At 39.3% G+C, this 14731-nt stretch overlaps 1 protein-coding gene across 2 annotated transcripts in view; it reads left to right on the top strand.

The window, feature by feature from the left end:
- PTPRN2 (protein tyrosine phosphatase receptor type N2) overlaps nucleotides 1-14731 on the top strand; it is a 942968-nt gene that overhangs the window by 888848 nt on the left and 39389 nt on the right. For both annotated transcript variants that reach the window (XM_065582768.1, XM_008162983.3), the window contains one exon: nucleotides 8468-8545. In XM_065582768.1, the coding sequence (XP_065438840.1) occupies nucleotides 8468-8545 (78 nt within the window). The remainder of the gene's footprint in view (nucleotides 1-8467; nucleotides 8546-14731) is intronic.

The following is a 14731-nucleotide window of genomic DNA, read 5'->3' as shown; positions in this document are numbered from 1 at the left end:
GTCATATCCCTCCAAACTTTCTAACAAACCTTCTCCCATCCCCACACAAATTGAATATGCATCTTTTATTTTGTCCGTGAAAGATACCAGAGCAATCATTTTAGAGACCAAAGGCCTCTCTGTTTTTTAGGTACAGAACAGGTATGGCACAGCCCGCAGCATTGCCCTATCATGGTGTCTCAATCCTGACATGGTAGAACCATCTCTAGGCATGAGGAAGTAGTGTTCTCCCATTGTCCACTTCGTCCTTGCCTCTCTGAGGCTGCCAATTGGGGGGGTATTTATACTGGTGGTTTTTATTTGTGTCACTTTAGGACACTGAAAATCACTAGAAGGAAATAACTTTGACCAAACATTTAGGCTGGAGAATTAGGTAACACTGTAACATGCTATGTACCCTATTACTGGCTCCTGGACCCGTTTCCAGTGTCACTCTCTCAGTTAAATCATTTTGTGTGGACTATGCAACTGGCAAATTGCAACAGAAAGGTTTGGAATTGCAGGTTGTTTCCTTCCAATTTTTGTTGACAACACTTCCCTTTCTAAAAGAGCATCTTGTTGGGATTGTACTCTGAGCTACACATCTGGTATTTTGAGCAGAATTTGAAAGGTTTGATTTTCTTGAGTATAAAACAGTTTAATGAAACTCTCTCCAGAGACTCAGTACAAGATACCAAATCTCCTGAAAGTCTTTAGGGTGCTGTGGAGTATCAGTGTTTTGTGCCTAATATGTACTTTGGGGACCAGACCACCAGTCCAGTTCTGACTATTCTAATGTTCAGTCGTGCAAAGCAGCCATAAAAGTCAGTGGATCTAGGCCATATGAGGATTTTCCCTATGTAAGAGAATCTTTTGGTAGCATACTAGCCATTTGTGGCTCCTGCCCTAGGGAAAAGGGGAATGACCAGAGTATCACTACACTCCAGGGATTCCCAGCTGCTGGGATGGCCCCTTGGGGTCAAGGGCAGCTGAGCATAAGTTAGAACAGCCTTTAGGCTGCCCTATATCTGTCTGGGACTGGACCATTCCCTGGTCAGCATGAGGATCAGGGGATCATAATGGTGGCTTAAAGCCACCTTTTCACGCTCCCTCACTCTCCCATTGTGCACTGTGCACAACTCAACCAGACCTGAGGTTCTGCCTCTGGAGCTTCAAGGCTTCTTTCTTTCCCATCTTTCATTGTTTAATTCTCTTCAGGACACAGTCAATGAGTGATGTTTGATCAAACCCGCAAAGCCTTTAGTCTTGTCAACATTTAAAAGGCTGCAGTGGCACAGCTGCAATGGTGTAGTGCTTCAGTGAAGATGCTTTCTACATGGATGGAAAGGCTTCTCCTGTTAGTGTAGGTAATCCACCTCCCCGCGAGGTGGTAGCTATGTTGCCAGGAGAAGCCCTCCTGTTGACTTAGCACTGTCTACAGTGGAAGTTAGGTCGGTATAACTGCATCACTCGGGTGTGGATTTTCTACACCCATGAGTGACATAGTTATAGCATCCTAAATTGCTACTGTAGACCATGCCTTAGTTTAATTGTACGAATTGAGAGGTTTTGCTCTGAAGACAGGAGTGGCAGCTGTAAACAGACAACATGATATTCTATTTTCTAAGGGCTATGATGTGAACCGCTTATTCGTATTAGTGAGCATTTACTCACACCACTACTCTTGTAGTAAGAGTCCAGCAGTCTGGCCTTCATTGTCTGTTATAGCTGTAAAGTTCCCAGAGTGCTTGGGAATGGACCCATATACAAATCTCTAGGTTATCTGTTCCTTGAAATGTTTTTATTAAATGAAAATGCACCGAAGTTTGAGGTGATGGGATAGGTGCGGGCACCAGAGAAAGGTGTCCTCATAGCTGGGAATGGAGCCCCCAGAGTCAGTGCAAAGGCGCAGAACCTTTGTGTGGATAGTCCTGCCAAGAGCTGCAGTATGTTGCAGGATCGAGCCCACAGTCTGGGGACAACTGCAAAGAGAAACTTGTGAGTGTTCACCCCACAGGAGGAAACAATCTGGCCCAGGTTTATTGAAAGGCTGTGGAGATCAGACAAGCACAGTCTGTGTTACATGAAAGAAGGAAACTGTTGCAAGATTAGAATCATTTCCTAAGGATTTGTTGGGTTCAATTTTAACTGTTTGCAAACCAACCGACTGAGTATGTCATTCCCGAAGATGATGCAGTGGGAAGTTTCTGGGGAGCAGTGACCCATCCATAAGACCACAGTGGAAACCTAGTTGTCAGAAGCTCTTTAAGTTTAAGCGAAGCAAAGGATGTTTTGTTTTAGCTAGATTTGTTAATTTGGTATCAGTTCATCAGATAATGGAGGGAAAGACTGAGCCGTTCTAGTTTGTAGCAAATCCTGGGACTTCCCAATCCTTCCTCTCCCCAGGTCTGGACCCATTTAGAACTAGTCCCTAAGAGCACATAGAAAGCTTGATCTGTAGTCCTTACCCACTTGAGACAGTCATTGAAGGCAGAGCCTAATGTCTATACTGCGTATTGCTGTTGCTTTTGTCTGACGTATTTTCTCTTAGCTTTATTAGCTACATACACCTCTACCTCGATATAACGCTGTCCTCGGGAGCCAAAAAACCTTACCGCGTTATATCAGAATTCGTGTTATATCGGGTCACGTTACATCGGGGTAGAGGTGTACTTGGTTTGTTCTTTCTTGAAACATACAAAAAGAAGAACAGGAGGACTTGTGGCACCTTAGAGACTAACAAATTTATTAGAGCATAAGCTTTCGTGGACTACAGCCCACTAATTTGTTAGTCTCTAAGGTGCCACAAGTACTCCTGTTCTTCTTTTTGCGGATACAGACTAACACGGCTGTTACTCTGAAACTTTTGAAACATACAGTAGATTTGAAATACCAGTGATTCCTCCTTTACTCATTCTTGCAATAATCATACCATATCTTTTTTTAGAATTCTGCCTTTCAGTTTAAATAACCTCAGTAATTATCATGTCAATACAATGACATTTTTGATGCACTTATGCCTTGGCGTGCTTGGACTGGAAGTGAGTATTGTAGTGTACTGCAATGTGACCATTAATAACACAAGATCAGTACAGTCTGAACTGAACTAGAAGAGGATTTTTTCCCCTTGCCTATGTGAGCCGTCTGATGAGGGTGCAGTGTAAAATAAAGCAATTATATTCAAGACTCAGAAAAGGAGGCTTCCAGGGGTGTACTTGTAGCTGTGTATATCCAGCTTTGGGGTCAGTGGTCCCATCTCCAGCTGGGGCTCACTCAACCTTGATTTAAGTCTAAATGAGTGCAGCAATACAGGCTGAAAACAATTCTCCACCCTACACAATGAGCTGGCCACCTGCCCACGTGTTTCTTTCTTTTTAAAAAAGCTACCCCTTCAAGACCTCCATTCCTCCCAGTATGTTATGAAAACTGGGGTTAGACTCATGGCCTCAACATGGTTGAAAGTGTGTGGGGAAGGTCAGTAGAGCGATTTAATCAATGCTCTTTCCTTATCCCTTTAATTTTATTCTAGTGTAAAACAAGGCAGAAGGGATTCTTATGAAATTCCATGGAGTGAAAGTGAGGTGGAAGTCTGCTTTCCTTTCCTCTGAAATAACATAAAGTACTATGATGATAACTCTGCCACCGGCAGTTGAATGAAAAGCTTGCAATTACAGCACAAGGAGACCCTGACTGTGCAGAATAAAACTGTGATAATTACATCTGTCATATTTGTACTTAGTCCTCATTAAATTTCAGGGAAATCATCCAGTAGTAAATAATGTGCAATCTCTGCTTTTAAATCAGAGGTCATGAAAGTAAATGGGAATTCTGTTTTTCCTCATAGGGTGTCTGAGAGGGGAAAAAAAAAACCCATCAACTACATTAAAAACTCAGCTTGCTTATTATTGAAGACACCAGACTGAGGAATGTCATTAGCATGACAGTTTGTTCAAAGCTTACAAATTTTATCATGGAGAATAGACGCTGGAATTCATAATGGCATTCACAACCAGATTTGCTGCTTTCATTCCATAATGGTTTTTAAAAGAAGGATTTTTAAATTGTTTTAAATTTTAATTCAAGTATAAAGATAGGGACCAATTACCACCCCACCTTTTTTTTTATTTTAATGTAGAGATGAAAGTGATGACTAAATAGTACTGTATTTGCTGGTTAGGCTTACTACTAGGGAAAGAAATTGCAGTGCTAACACAAGAATATTTACAGTCCCTGTAAGTAATGAAAGGATATGTGGGAGTAAACTGTATTAATGTTGCAAAAAACATCAGATCTGAGAACTGCATTTTAAATTGCTTTGTTTTATACGTATATTTTAAGGCACTGGTCAGTGCTTAACCTGCTTTCCTAGCATTATAATGATAAATACTGTGGAAACGATAGATGTACCAGTCTTACATACAAGGTGGATATGCTGTTTCCAATCTCATACCAGTACAAATTAGGAGTAACTGTTTCAGAGTAGCAGCCGTGTTAGTCTGTATCCGCAAAAAGAACAGGAGTACTTGTGGCACCTTAGAGATATGCATCTGAAGAAGTGGGCTGTAGTCCACGAAAGCTTATGCTCTAATAAATTTGTTAGTCTCTAAGGTGCCACAAGTACTCCTGTTCTTTTTAGGAGTAACTGTATTAGTCAGTGGATTTAAATCCATGTAAAAATGGTATAAATGAGCTCACGTCAGACCCAGCATATCAGTCTGTGTATAGTAATGATCCTAGGGGTCTATGAATATGTCAGTGTAATAAATTTATAAATTACATAAGATTTCATAATGATTAATGATGCAGGTATATACTTATGCCTTTAGTTTGCTCTTTTATGAACAATAGTTAACAGGTACCTACAAATAACTTAAATCCAAATACAATACAGTTGGCTGATTTACAACTGGAATATACTGATTTTATTAGCAAGATCAGTGAAATCCTGCAATAGCCTCATTTGTGTCTAAAACACCCAATGAAACGATGAGTTTTACTGTGAGTATAAATTAATGAGATTTGTGCAAAGTCTTATTAGCATGGCCAAGTTGGATAGTGTTGTATTCAGAAAAACAAAAAGCAGAATTAAAGCAGTAGTTTTAATTTTGTACCAATGTAATGATGGAAATATAATTATGTAGTATCATAACCTGAAATTATTGCTGTTAAAGTTGGGCACTACTAATCATGACATTATATTCATTGTGCTGTTCTCCTGTTTAAGATATCGTATATCAACTTTCATTTTAAAATACCCTAGAAAGCCACAAGATATGTTATTAACCCATCTTAGGTTTGAGTTATTTGATTTGATCTTCTACAAAACTCCTTTTCTGACAATAAGTCTGAATAGGATAGATAGTTCCTTTGAGGTTCTTTTTGCATAGTTTTTCTTTCTTGTGAACTTTTAGCAGTGATAGTAATCAAAATTAATGCAGTTAATTGCGCTTTGGTTTGTAGTGGTCCTTGATCCTTTTCTTTTCCTTCCCCAAATGAAATCATGGAAAAATAGACTGGTACATTATCACACAACCTTTTCTGCCATTCCTGTGCAGCAGTGGAAAATGAAAATTCCATTATAGTAGAGCATTTGTAATAATTGCACCACTTTCTTTCTAAAAATGGCTGAGCCATTTACTGCTGATGTAAAGCATGTGAACTTTGAGCTTTGGGGCGCAGGGGTAGGTGCAGAGAGAAATCTTGTTCTCATTGAACATTTACATATGTAACATGTTTTCTAACGATTGTTCCAGGACAAAACTTTAGCAAACCAGACCTGTTGATTTTTGTTTTAATAAGCTGTTAGTTTGGGGTCCGATGTTTTTCTGCTCTGGATTACTTGTTTTTCATCTAATTTTGGGGAAGAAAGTGGGTAATGGATCCTGGAGGGAGGATAGTGACTAGGTGAGGATACAAAATGCTGTGCTTTGCTCAGTGATCAGTTGGTTTAAAAACCATTACTGATTTTATTTATTTATTCCAATTATTATTAACTACAATAAAAGAGGGCCCATCTGGTGCCTATGACAGTCTTTTAAAAGTACATTAATAAACAAATAGACCCATCACTTATCCAGATCACATCATATCAAATTTGATCAAAGTGGTGACTTTTCAAAGTCTTCCTAAAATATGTAGTCTTTGAAGCTGTAAATATAAAAAAGTTAACAAAAACAGGCATTGTGTTTAATTAGTTTAGTCTTTGCTCTATTTTTGTTCAATTAAAGATAATTTAATAGCATGATGGGGCTTTCTGCCATCTTCTATTTGCTCTGAGTGTACAAAGTGTTCCTGCTTATAATTATTTTCTGTACAATAGAATGTGCTCAGAATGTTAACGCTTGTAATTGTCTTCTGAGTTATTGTTAAATTGATGATACATTTCACCACTTTGTGCTCATTATGATGTTTGCCACGTTCCAAACAGCACCTTTGTGACAGTAGCTGATTAATGCTGAAATGCCAAGAGTGGCCTATTCCTGATTTATCAGATAGCTGAGTGTTTAGAAGTATTTCTTCCATGACCGTGCTACTTACATCATCACTGACTTCTTGTGCCTTTGTTTTCTGGTGTATACACATGCACGCACACACGTGATTGGTTTAAAAAAAAATCCAAACAAATTATGATCTTTAATACTTATTTGCTTTGGCTGAAATTTTCAGAGAGAATCCTAAAGTCGGGCTCCTAAATCTGTAATTAGATATCTAAATAAGTGGCCTGCTTTCAAAAGTGCTAAGTACACTGCAGTTTCCATTGAGGTCAGTGGGACCTTCTGGGCAGATTGCTTTTGAAAACCAAACTATTTAGGCCCAGTTCAGCAAAGCAATTAAGTCTGTGTTTAAGTCCCATTGAAGTCAATGGGACTTAATCACATGTTTTGCTAAATTGAGCCCTTATTTAGATGCCTAATTTTAAACTTTATTTTTGAAAAATGTGGTCCGTCTTACCTGATTCCCAAATTTTGCTGATAATCATATTTCTGTTTGTGAAAAAAGCTATTTTTTTCTTGGTCTCAAAATACCTGCAATACTAAATGTCCTGCCTCCAGAATTGTTTTTGACAAAAGGCAGAGTTGCTCAGCCAACTTGTTTGCAGAAAAGGCAAACATCTCAATGAATCAGTTGCTCAAACAAGAGTATAATACAAACAAGGAATTAGAAACAGTTTTATTTTTGTCAAGGTTTCTTCTAACAGTGTGTTGTATTTTAAAAGTAGGCTTTTATTAAAATGGACTCAGTAACATAATTTTACTTGCATTGTGTTGTAATGGGTGAATTTTAATATTAGGTGCAGTTTTAATTATGCATCAGAAAATTAGAAGCATAAAAGGTTTTTTCTACTTTTTTGCAACATTCATCATATTGTTGTTCTAGTAGAATAACTTACATCTGTTCTTTTATGTTTCTTCCCTCTTTTCTATTGCACATAATTATGAGGTGCCTTCTTTTATGCTGACATCCACCATCACTGAAAATTTTGATAGGCTATGAATAAATTCAGTAGATGCCTGTTAACGGAAATATGACTTGCGTTCATTCCTATTAAGATCTTAACTTCACTTACAGTGCAAAAAACTGTGTTGGGGTGAAGTAAAGTCTTTGAGTCAAATTCTGTTCTCAGTAATTTGGCATTGGCTACAAATTATTCTCACTGACTTCAATGGGAGTTGCATGAGAGCAGAATTGGGCCCTTTCTCTTTACATTCAAAGTTTTGGCTTGGTCTCCTAAGGGTTAGAATGAGTATTTTAAAAAAAAAATCCCTCAGCCGATCTTCTCTTTATCAGGAGAATGGGGCCTGAGATTTGAGATCACGAAAACTACCCATCAGTTTGAAAACATTCATTGTAACACACTAATCCTATTTACTCTTGATGGCTTTGTTTCTTTGCTTTTTTTCCCCCTGTTCAGTCAGTCTTTGAATTAAATGTTATAATTAGGGTCTTTAAGCAGATCTTCCTCTATTGAGGCTAGAAGCATGCATTTAGACAAATCAACTAGCCAGAAAAAGCCAGAAACCAAATTTGTTCTCCATTTTTGCTTGTTATATGTGCCCTTGAGTGGCACAGTGGAAACGGAGCAGTTATTTAGATGTGCCCAGCATTCCTAACACTCAGTGAAGAAAAATGTTTCAAAATGACTTCTGGGTTGCTATGAAACCAAGATCATGGATCTCAAGTAAATGCTTTTGTCTGCAACTTCTCTTAAATGATCTTACACTACATATTTAGGACACAGAATGGCTGATCATGCTAATATTGATCTGGTAACCTCACTCTTTTGTGGAAAGGAAGCTCCTCTCACCTAATGAATAGAAACAAAATGTTTTGCTCACCATCAAAGGACATGGGGGCACAGCAGTCCTCTAAGTGGTCCTTGGTTGTAGACAGAAGCACTTTCTTTCCCTAACCCATTTAGAGGGTTGTTTTGTTTTGTTTTGTTTTTTTGCTTTTAATAAATCCAGTCTGTTCTCTTTTCTCACTCCAGATGGACCATGATCCCAGGAACCCTGCATATATTGCTACTCAGGGCCCTCTTCCTGCTACTGTTGCTGACTTCTGGCAGGTAAATCTTTCTTAGTTAACTTTCTTTTTGAAAGTTCATGTCTGAAGCTGGATTTATGTCATGAATCGAAAACCTTCCTGCACTTTTAGAAATGTTAGAGGTTTAAAACCAATTAGCTTTTAGACAGTGTTTGTCATTCAGTTGGTAGGTGATCCTGAGCTTGTACATGTCTTTTAAAGATATCACTTGTAATTAACCAAGTCGTGTAAATATATGAATTATGTTTAAAAAGTTCTTGTGTAGACATTACCTGTAGAATCATAGGCCAAAATATTCAAACAGGAGTGCCTAATTTATGCTCTTAACTCCACGTTTAGACATCTACTTAAAACTGGATTGATTATCTGAGATTCTGACCTCCCTTAGAACCTGGTCTAGCGTAAGGCCCTTATCCTGCAAAGACTTACATGCACTTTTAACTTTAGATACTGTGAGTGAGTAGAACCACTGAAATCTACTCCTTATCTACTCCACTTAAGCACATTCTTAAGTGGGTTCCTGGACAAGGAAGATTTCTTGAATTGGGACCACAGTGCGTAAGGCTAAGTGTGTGTAGGTCTTTGCAGGATCAGGGCCTAAGTTTGTAGTTACCCAGGTGCAAAAGTGGGCTTACTTTGCATGCACTCCATTGGGAGTGCACATGCAAAACCCTGACTTGGGCAAACACTTGGGTAGGTAAGTTGCCAATGCACATCACGCATGTATGTAAGTGACAAAGAGAGAATTAAACATTTATTTGTTCGTATAAGTCTATGCTGGCAAATTTACTAAACATCAAGCTGTTGGTAATTAAACAGCATTACAATTCATTGGGGCTTATTATAAGGAGCAGAAAATGTTTTTATTCACTACTGTACTCTACTGTTTTGCGTTACAAATTTAGAGAATTTTTTAGCTGAAGTTTGAGGGACTATGGATAAAATTTTCAAAAGCACCATAGGAGCTTATATCCAATTGAATGTCATCAAACCTCTGTCTCACCTCATCTGTCCATCCATGTACAGCCATACACATTGAGCTCATCTTTATTACAAAATGTTGTATATTCAATTTATCTCTGTTACAAAGTATTTTCACATTTTCCTTTCACATTTATATTTCTCTGTTTGTTGCCAAATGAAGCAACGGGTCAAAATTTTTCTAACTCTCTGATTTTGGGTACACTGGAGAGTTGGTTGAGATAGGACTGAATCTCAGGCAGAGTTTATTTAATAAAAAATAACCCAACAGTCTAGAGTACCAGCAACCTTAGAGTTGTTGAGTTGGGGCATTCTGTCGCCTGTCAGTGATGGGACTGTCCCTTAATTTCCAGTTTTTTTGGATGGTCAGATCCTTAGACTCAGTGATCTGAGCCAGTTCTGCTTATAGTCCTTAGTTAGAAGGCCACCCAGGGAGATGTGACTTCTATGTTCTTCCCTGAGTCTGTGCCAGGGAGGAACTCTTCCCTATGTCAGTATGTTTGGTGGATACATAAGAACGTTCAGTGTGTCCCTTATTTTATTCCCTTGAGTCAGATAGCCATGTGTGTCAATTCTGTGGGGTGTGATACAGCCAGGGTAGAGGATGAAGCAAAGGCTTCATTACGTAGTCACTTCCAAGAGGGAAGTACCTCCTTGTTGTAATAAGAAGCTGTCTCTGTTGCTGCCTAGACTAGAAGGCTCCAAGGGGTAATTTTGGCGAAAGAGCTAACTTTTCATGAGTCTTTCAAGCAAATATATTAAGGGCCTGATTTTAAAAAAATGTTTGTGTGCATATTTCAAGTACTCGTACATTGCAAGTAGCTCATTAGATAGCTAACTGGCCATTTGCATGTCTAAATACCCAGTTTTGCTCATGCACTCATGGAAATAACATATGCAATGGTGCATACCTATGCCCCTTCTTATATTTAAATGAGGCACGTAAAGAACAAACTTTTTATATATGAAATGTCAGCATTAAATTTTGTCTTAGCATAGCTAAGGTTTTTGCAACCCCAAAATGTACAGTATGTTTAAAATCATGACATAACCTCAGAACTTTTTTTTCCCAATGTATTTGGTACAACCAGCTGATCCCCGTATCTATCACCTGCTGGCTTTCCCCTTTTCCTATACAATATTTTCATCTTTAAATTCCAGGCTCTCCTACTGTAGCCAGAAAGCCTTTACTGGAGTATTCTGAGGTGATGTTACTTTCCATGGTGGCTGCATTTGCCATATAATTTTCCTATCTCTCACTGTGCTGATTACCATGCTTGTGCCTCTCTGTTCCTGTGATATTGTAACACCACACTTTTTCCCGCCACCAGATCTAGATAACGCATTCTTTTTTCTGAAGGCAGGTTTTTCAACACATCAGAGTTGGACCACTTACGCTGGCTGCTAGAAATTCCCAGCCATTCATTTGAGCTATGATGTTGAACTGAGCCAAATAAGCTTCCCAGGAAGTCTTTCCTCAATGATAGTGGAGTTTTCCATCATTTGAGCTGGGACAGCTTGATCTGCCCCCTCTGGCCCACTATGGGTTACAAATGGGGTTAAAAAAATTGTTGTAAATGTCTAGTCCTACCAAGTTCTCTGACTGGCCCAAGTCCACATCTAGGCAGCTGACCTCTCTCTGTGCTCTCTGATCTTTCATTTCCTCCTTAAAGATGATTTTTCAGCTGCTTAAGTCCTGGCTGCCGCTCATCTTTGTTAGCAAGTTCCAAGTCAACCAAGCTTTCCTGGTCTCCTCCATGGAAAATGTTCTGATTAATGACATTCAGGATGCTGGTCACCTCATTGATCCATCTTGCCATTCCAGACTGGGAGCGTTGTATCTTCATCTGTAAATCATCCCCCAAACCTTCCTGGGAAACTTTCAGGTGCTGCTTTAAACCCATTTGTGAAACCAGCTTTTGTTTTAGGTCTTGTTTTAATTCCTTTGGGGCATTTTTGATTTCTACGAGCACCCCAATTATTCCATTTTGGTTCAACAAGAATACCAGCTCACAATTTCCCTCCTTGGAAACCAGATCCCACCTTTTTACAGCAGTATTATTCCTTTTTAATCCAAGCAGGTAGCCGATTTGGGGGGCCTTGCAGGTTGTTTTGGTTAGGAGGAGATACTGATGATGGAGTCTGGTATTTCTTTGATGAAATCCAGTTTATTTACACAGAATGTTCAATGTCCTGGTTCCCTGAACACAATAGGAATTAAACAACATGAGGGAGATTTTATTCACAATTCTAAGCCTTCTTTAGCTAGCACTTTACCCAAAAGTTCTCTCTCAGCTTTCTTCCTAAATATCACCCTACCAGGGCTTCTCTGACTGTGACTGGGGTTTCTTTGTGCCTTCTGTGTATTCCTGCTTCTTTTCTTTCCCACACATGGCTCCACCAATCAATTCCCTAGACCCCGAGTTTTCTATATTAGTCTCTAAGGAAACCCCTTAGGGCCTGTGGTTCAGCTTCTACTCTAGCCTTCCCATTTGCCTGGATCTTTTGAAAGTGGCTCCTATTGTTTCATCTATCTGGTCCTGTAAAGGAGGTTGATTATTTCTTACATTTATCCTGAATGAATGTCAGTGGCTACACCCACCGGCTTCACTGAGGTTTCACTTCCTGCCCTACCACTATAACAACAGTAAAATTCAACTCCTCCTGGAACATGATTTGAAAACAAGGATAGAGAACATTTCCAGTATGTAACAAGTTATCCCATCAGGAGTTTCATGTTGTGAATAATTTAGGAGGCATAACATTTTATTATTGTGTGTATATACTGCATATATAATTCCATGACATAGTGAAGTATTTTACTTACCTCAATTTCACTTTAACTTGTGAACATTGAACTATTTTAAGAAGATCTTTGATCATATTATTCCAGTAAGCTACTGTTGTTAGATAGTCGGACGTATAGAATCAATTATCCTTCTGCTGAGAAAAAAAAATCTTAGTTGTGCCTATTTTGTAAATCTGCTAGGATCCCTGATCTCAGTCGGTATGTATTTGGTTTGCTTTATAAGGTCTTACCCCTTTCTTACTTTTTAAGATATTTAAAAGCCTCTTCTTGATGATCCCCTCCACCCTCTTATTAGAACTTTGAGGACCTCACATTTTGCCTTGTTTTAACCTTTCCATTCATTTGGCCTGTGTGTCTGACATCATCTTTTTGGATTAGGAGAGGAGAATCTCTGTGGAGCGTAACCCCACCTCTCCTCACTTTGTCATTTGAGGTGCCAAGGGCCGAACATGCAGAGTCTCAGTTGTCCTGGGAAACAAGACCACAAATTATATGTATATGTATTTAACATGTAGATTGTGGAATCTGTCTATCCTTCCATCCCTCTTTACCTCCCTTATGTGCCGCGGCCCCCACCAACTATAGTATCAGAGCACCTCACAATTTTTAGGGTAGGGTTAGGGAAATACTTTTACCCTATTTTACAGATGGGCAACTGAGGTACAGAAAATTAAGTGACTTGCCTAAAGTCACTATCTGTGTCAGAGCAGGAAACTGAACCTGGATCTCCTGAGTCCCAAGCTGCCACCCTAACCACTGTGCCATGCTTCCTTTGAAGCCTAGAGGCCAGCTAGGTCAGGACCTTATTGTGTTAGGTGCTGTACAAACAAAGAGAACAAGAAACTCTGTCCCAAGTAATTTACAATCTAAAAGACAAGACATAACAGGTGGATGAAACAAACAAGCAGGTTAGAGTGGGGGGGCAGGAGCATGGCAGAGCTGAACAGTACCATGGGGGGATCACAGCAATGGCTACATTGTTATCTTTTAGGTGTATTTTCCTGTGTCAGGATTCTGCCGCATCTTATCAGAATCAATAAAATAAATAAATATTGGTCTCTTCCAAAACTACACAAATAACTTAAGAATCCGACTCTTGATTTGTAGAACCGCAGAGTGTGTGGCCTCCATTTATAGGCAATTGTACCTCGGTTTGGCAACCCTGGCTTTTCATTGTCTGACTGTGGTTCTGAAATTAATAAAAATTAGAAAGAAACAAATATATTGCCATCTGATGGCTGCCTCTGTAAAAAACGAGTTAGTGGTCTCCAAGTGCAGTTCCCAGTCGACATGGGGCTACATCACCAAAGCTACCATAGCAAGTGACACACATACAGGCAGTCTCAGGCCACGTACTGAATGAGTTTCCCAGGCATATTGGAAGGATTGTGTGGGGGTGCATGCTGTCCCCACCTCAGCTGTGGAGAAATATGATTTCCATCCCTAGTGCTCTCGGTGTGGCATGTTTTGTGAGCTCTAAAATTGATTATAAAACAAACTGGTATCTCTACAGATTTTTCTCTTGTGGACTGTGGAGAAACATGCAGAACACATTGCTTTCAAGTCGTCTTGATTCATGAGTTTATTTTCCTTGCATGGAACTGAACTTATCTTCAAAAAGGGGAGCAGCCAAAAAGAGGCACAGTGATCTGATGTGTAAAATATGCAAATTTAATGTGATAAATGAAAGAAGGCAAGGGACAGATGGGTACATAACTGTATCCCCTCAAGGTTTAATAACATGTCAAGCTATGTGAAATAAATACATTGTTAGTAATTGCACGGCCATTCAATAAGGCAGTGCATGGTTACCATGCTTGTCCTTGAATTATGGCTTAAATTGGATGGGGGAGTAGTAGTTGTACCCTCCCAATCTCTGCCCACTGACCAAGTGCCATGCTCTCCATACCAAAATGAAATGCCAGTCATACCATATTGTGCAGATCTTCATAATATGATTTTCCCTCATTTGTGTGTGTGTGTCAATCGGCAGTGTTAACATTGGTTAACAATCTTGACATTTAAATTGTCATAATTAAGCTTGATTTAACACCACATTGAAATGACTGGGAACAGTTCTTTCCTCTCTTTGGGTGTGTCTACACTTAAACTGCTACAGTGGCACAGCTACAGCGCTACATCTGCACTGCTGTAGCACTGCAGTGTAGACACTACCTACACCGACAGGAGAATCCCTCCCATTGGTATAGGTAATCCACCTGCTGAAGAAGTAGTAGTTGACAGAAGAATTCTGTTGATCTGGTGCTGTCTACAATGGGGGTTAGGTCGGCTTACTTGTGTCTCTCAGGGTGTGGATTTTTCATGCCCCTGAGAGATGTAGCTATATTGCTGTAAGTTTCCCAGTCCTTTGAGTTATTATTTCAAGCTACCTGCAAAGATTGTTTATATCTCAACACA

Source organism: Chrysemys picta, chromosome 2, assembly GCF_011386835.1.
Source record: "Chrysemys picta bellii isolate R12L10 chromosome 2, ASM1138683v2, whole genome shotgun sequence".
Classification (NCBI taxonomy): domain Eukaryota; kingdom Metazoa; phylum Chordata; order Testudines; family Emydidae; genus Chrysemys; species Chrysemys picta.
This window is presented reverse-complemented; position numbering and strand designations above follow the sequence as displayed.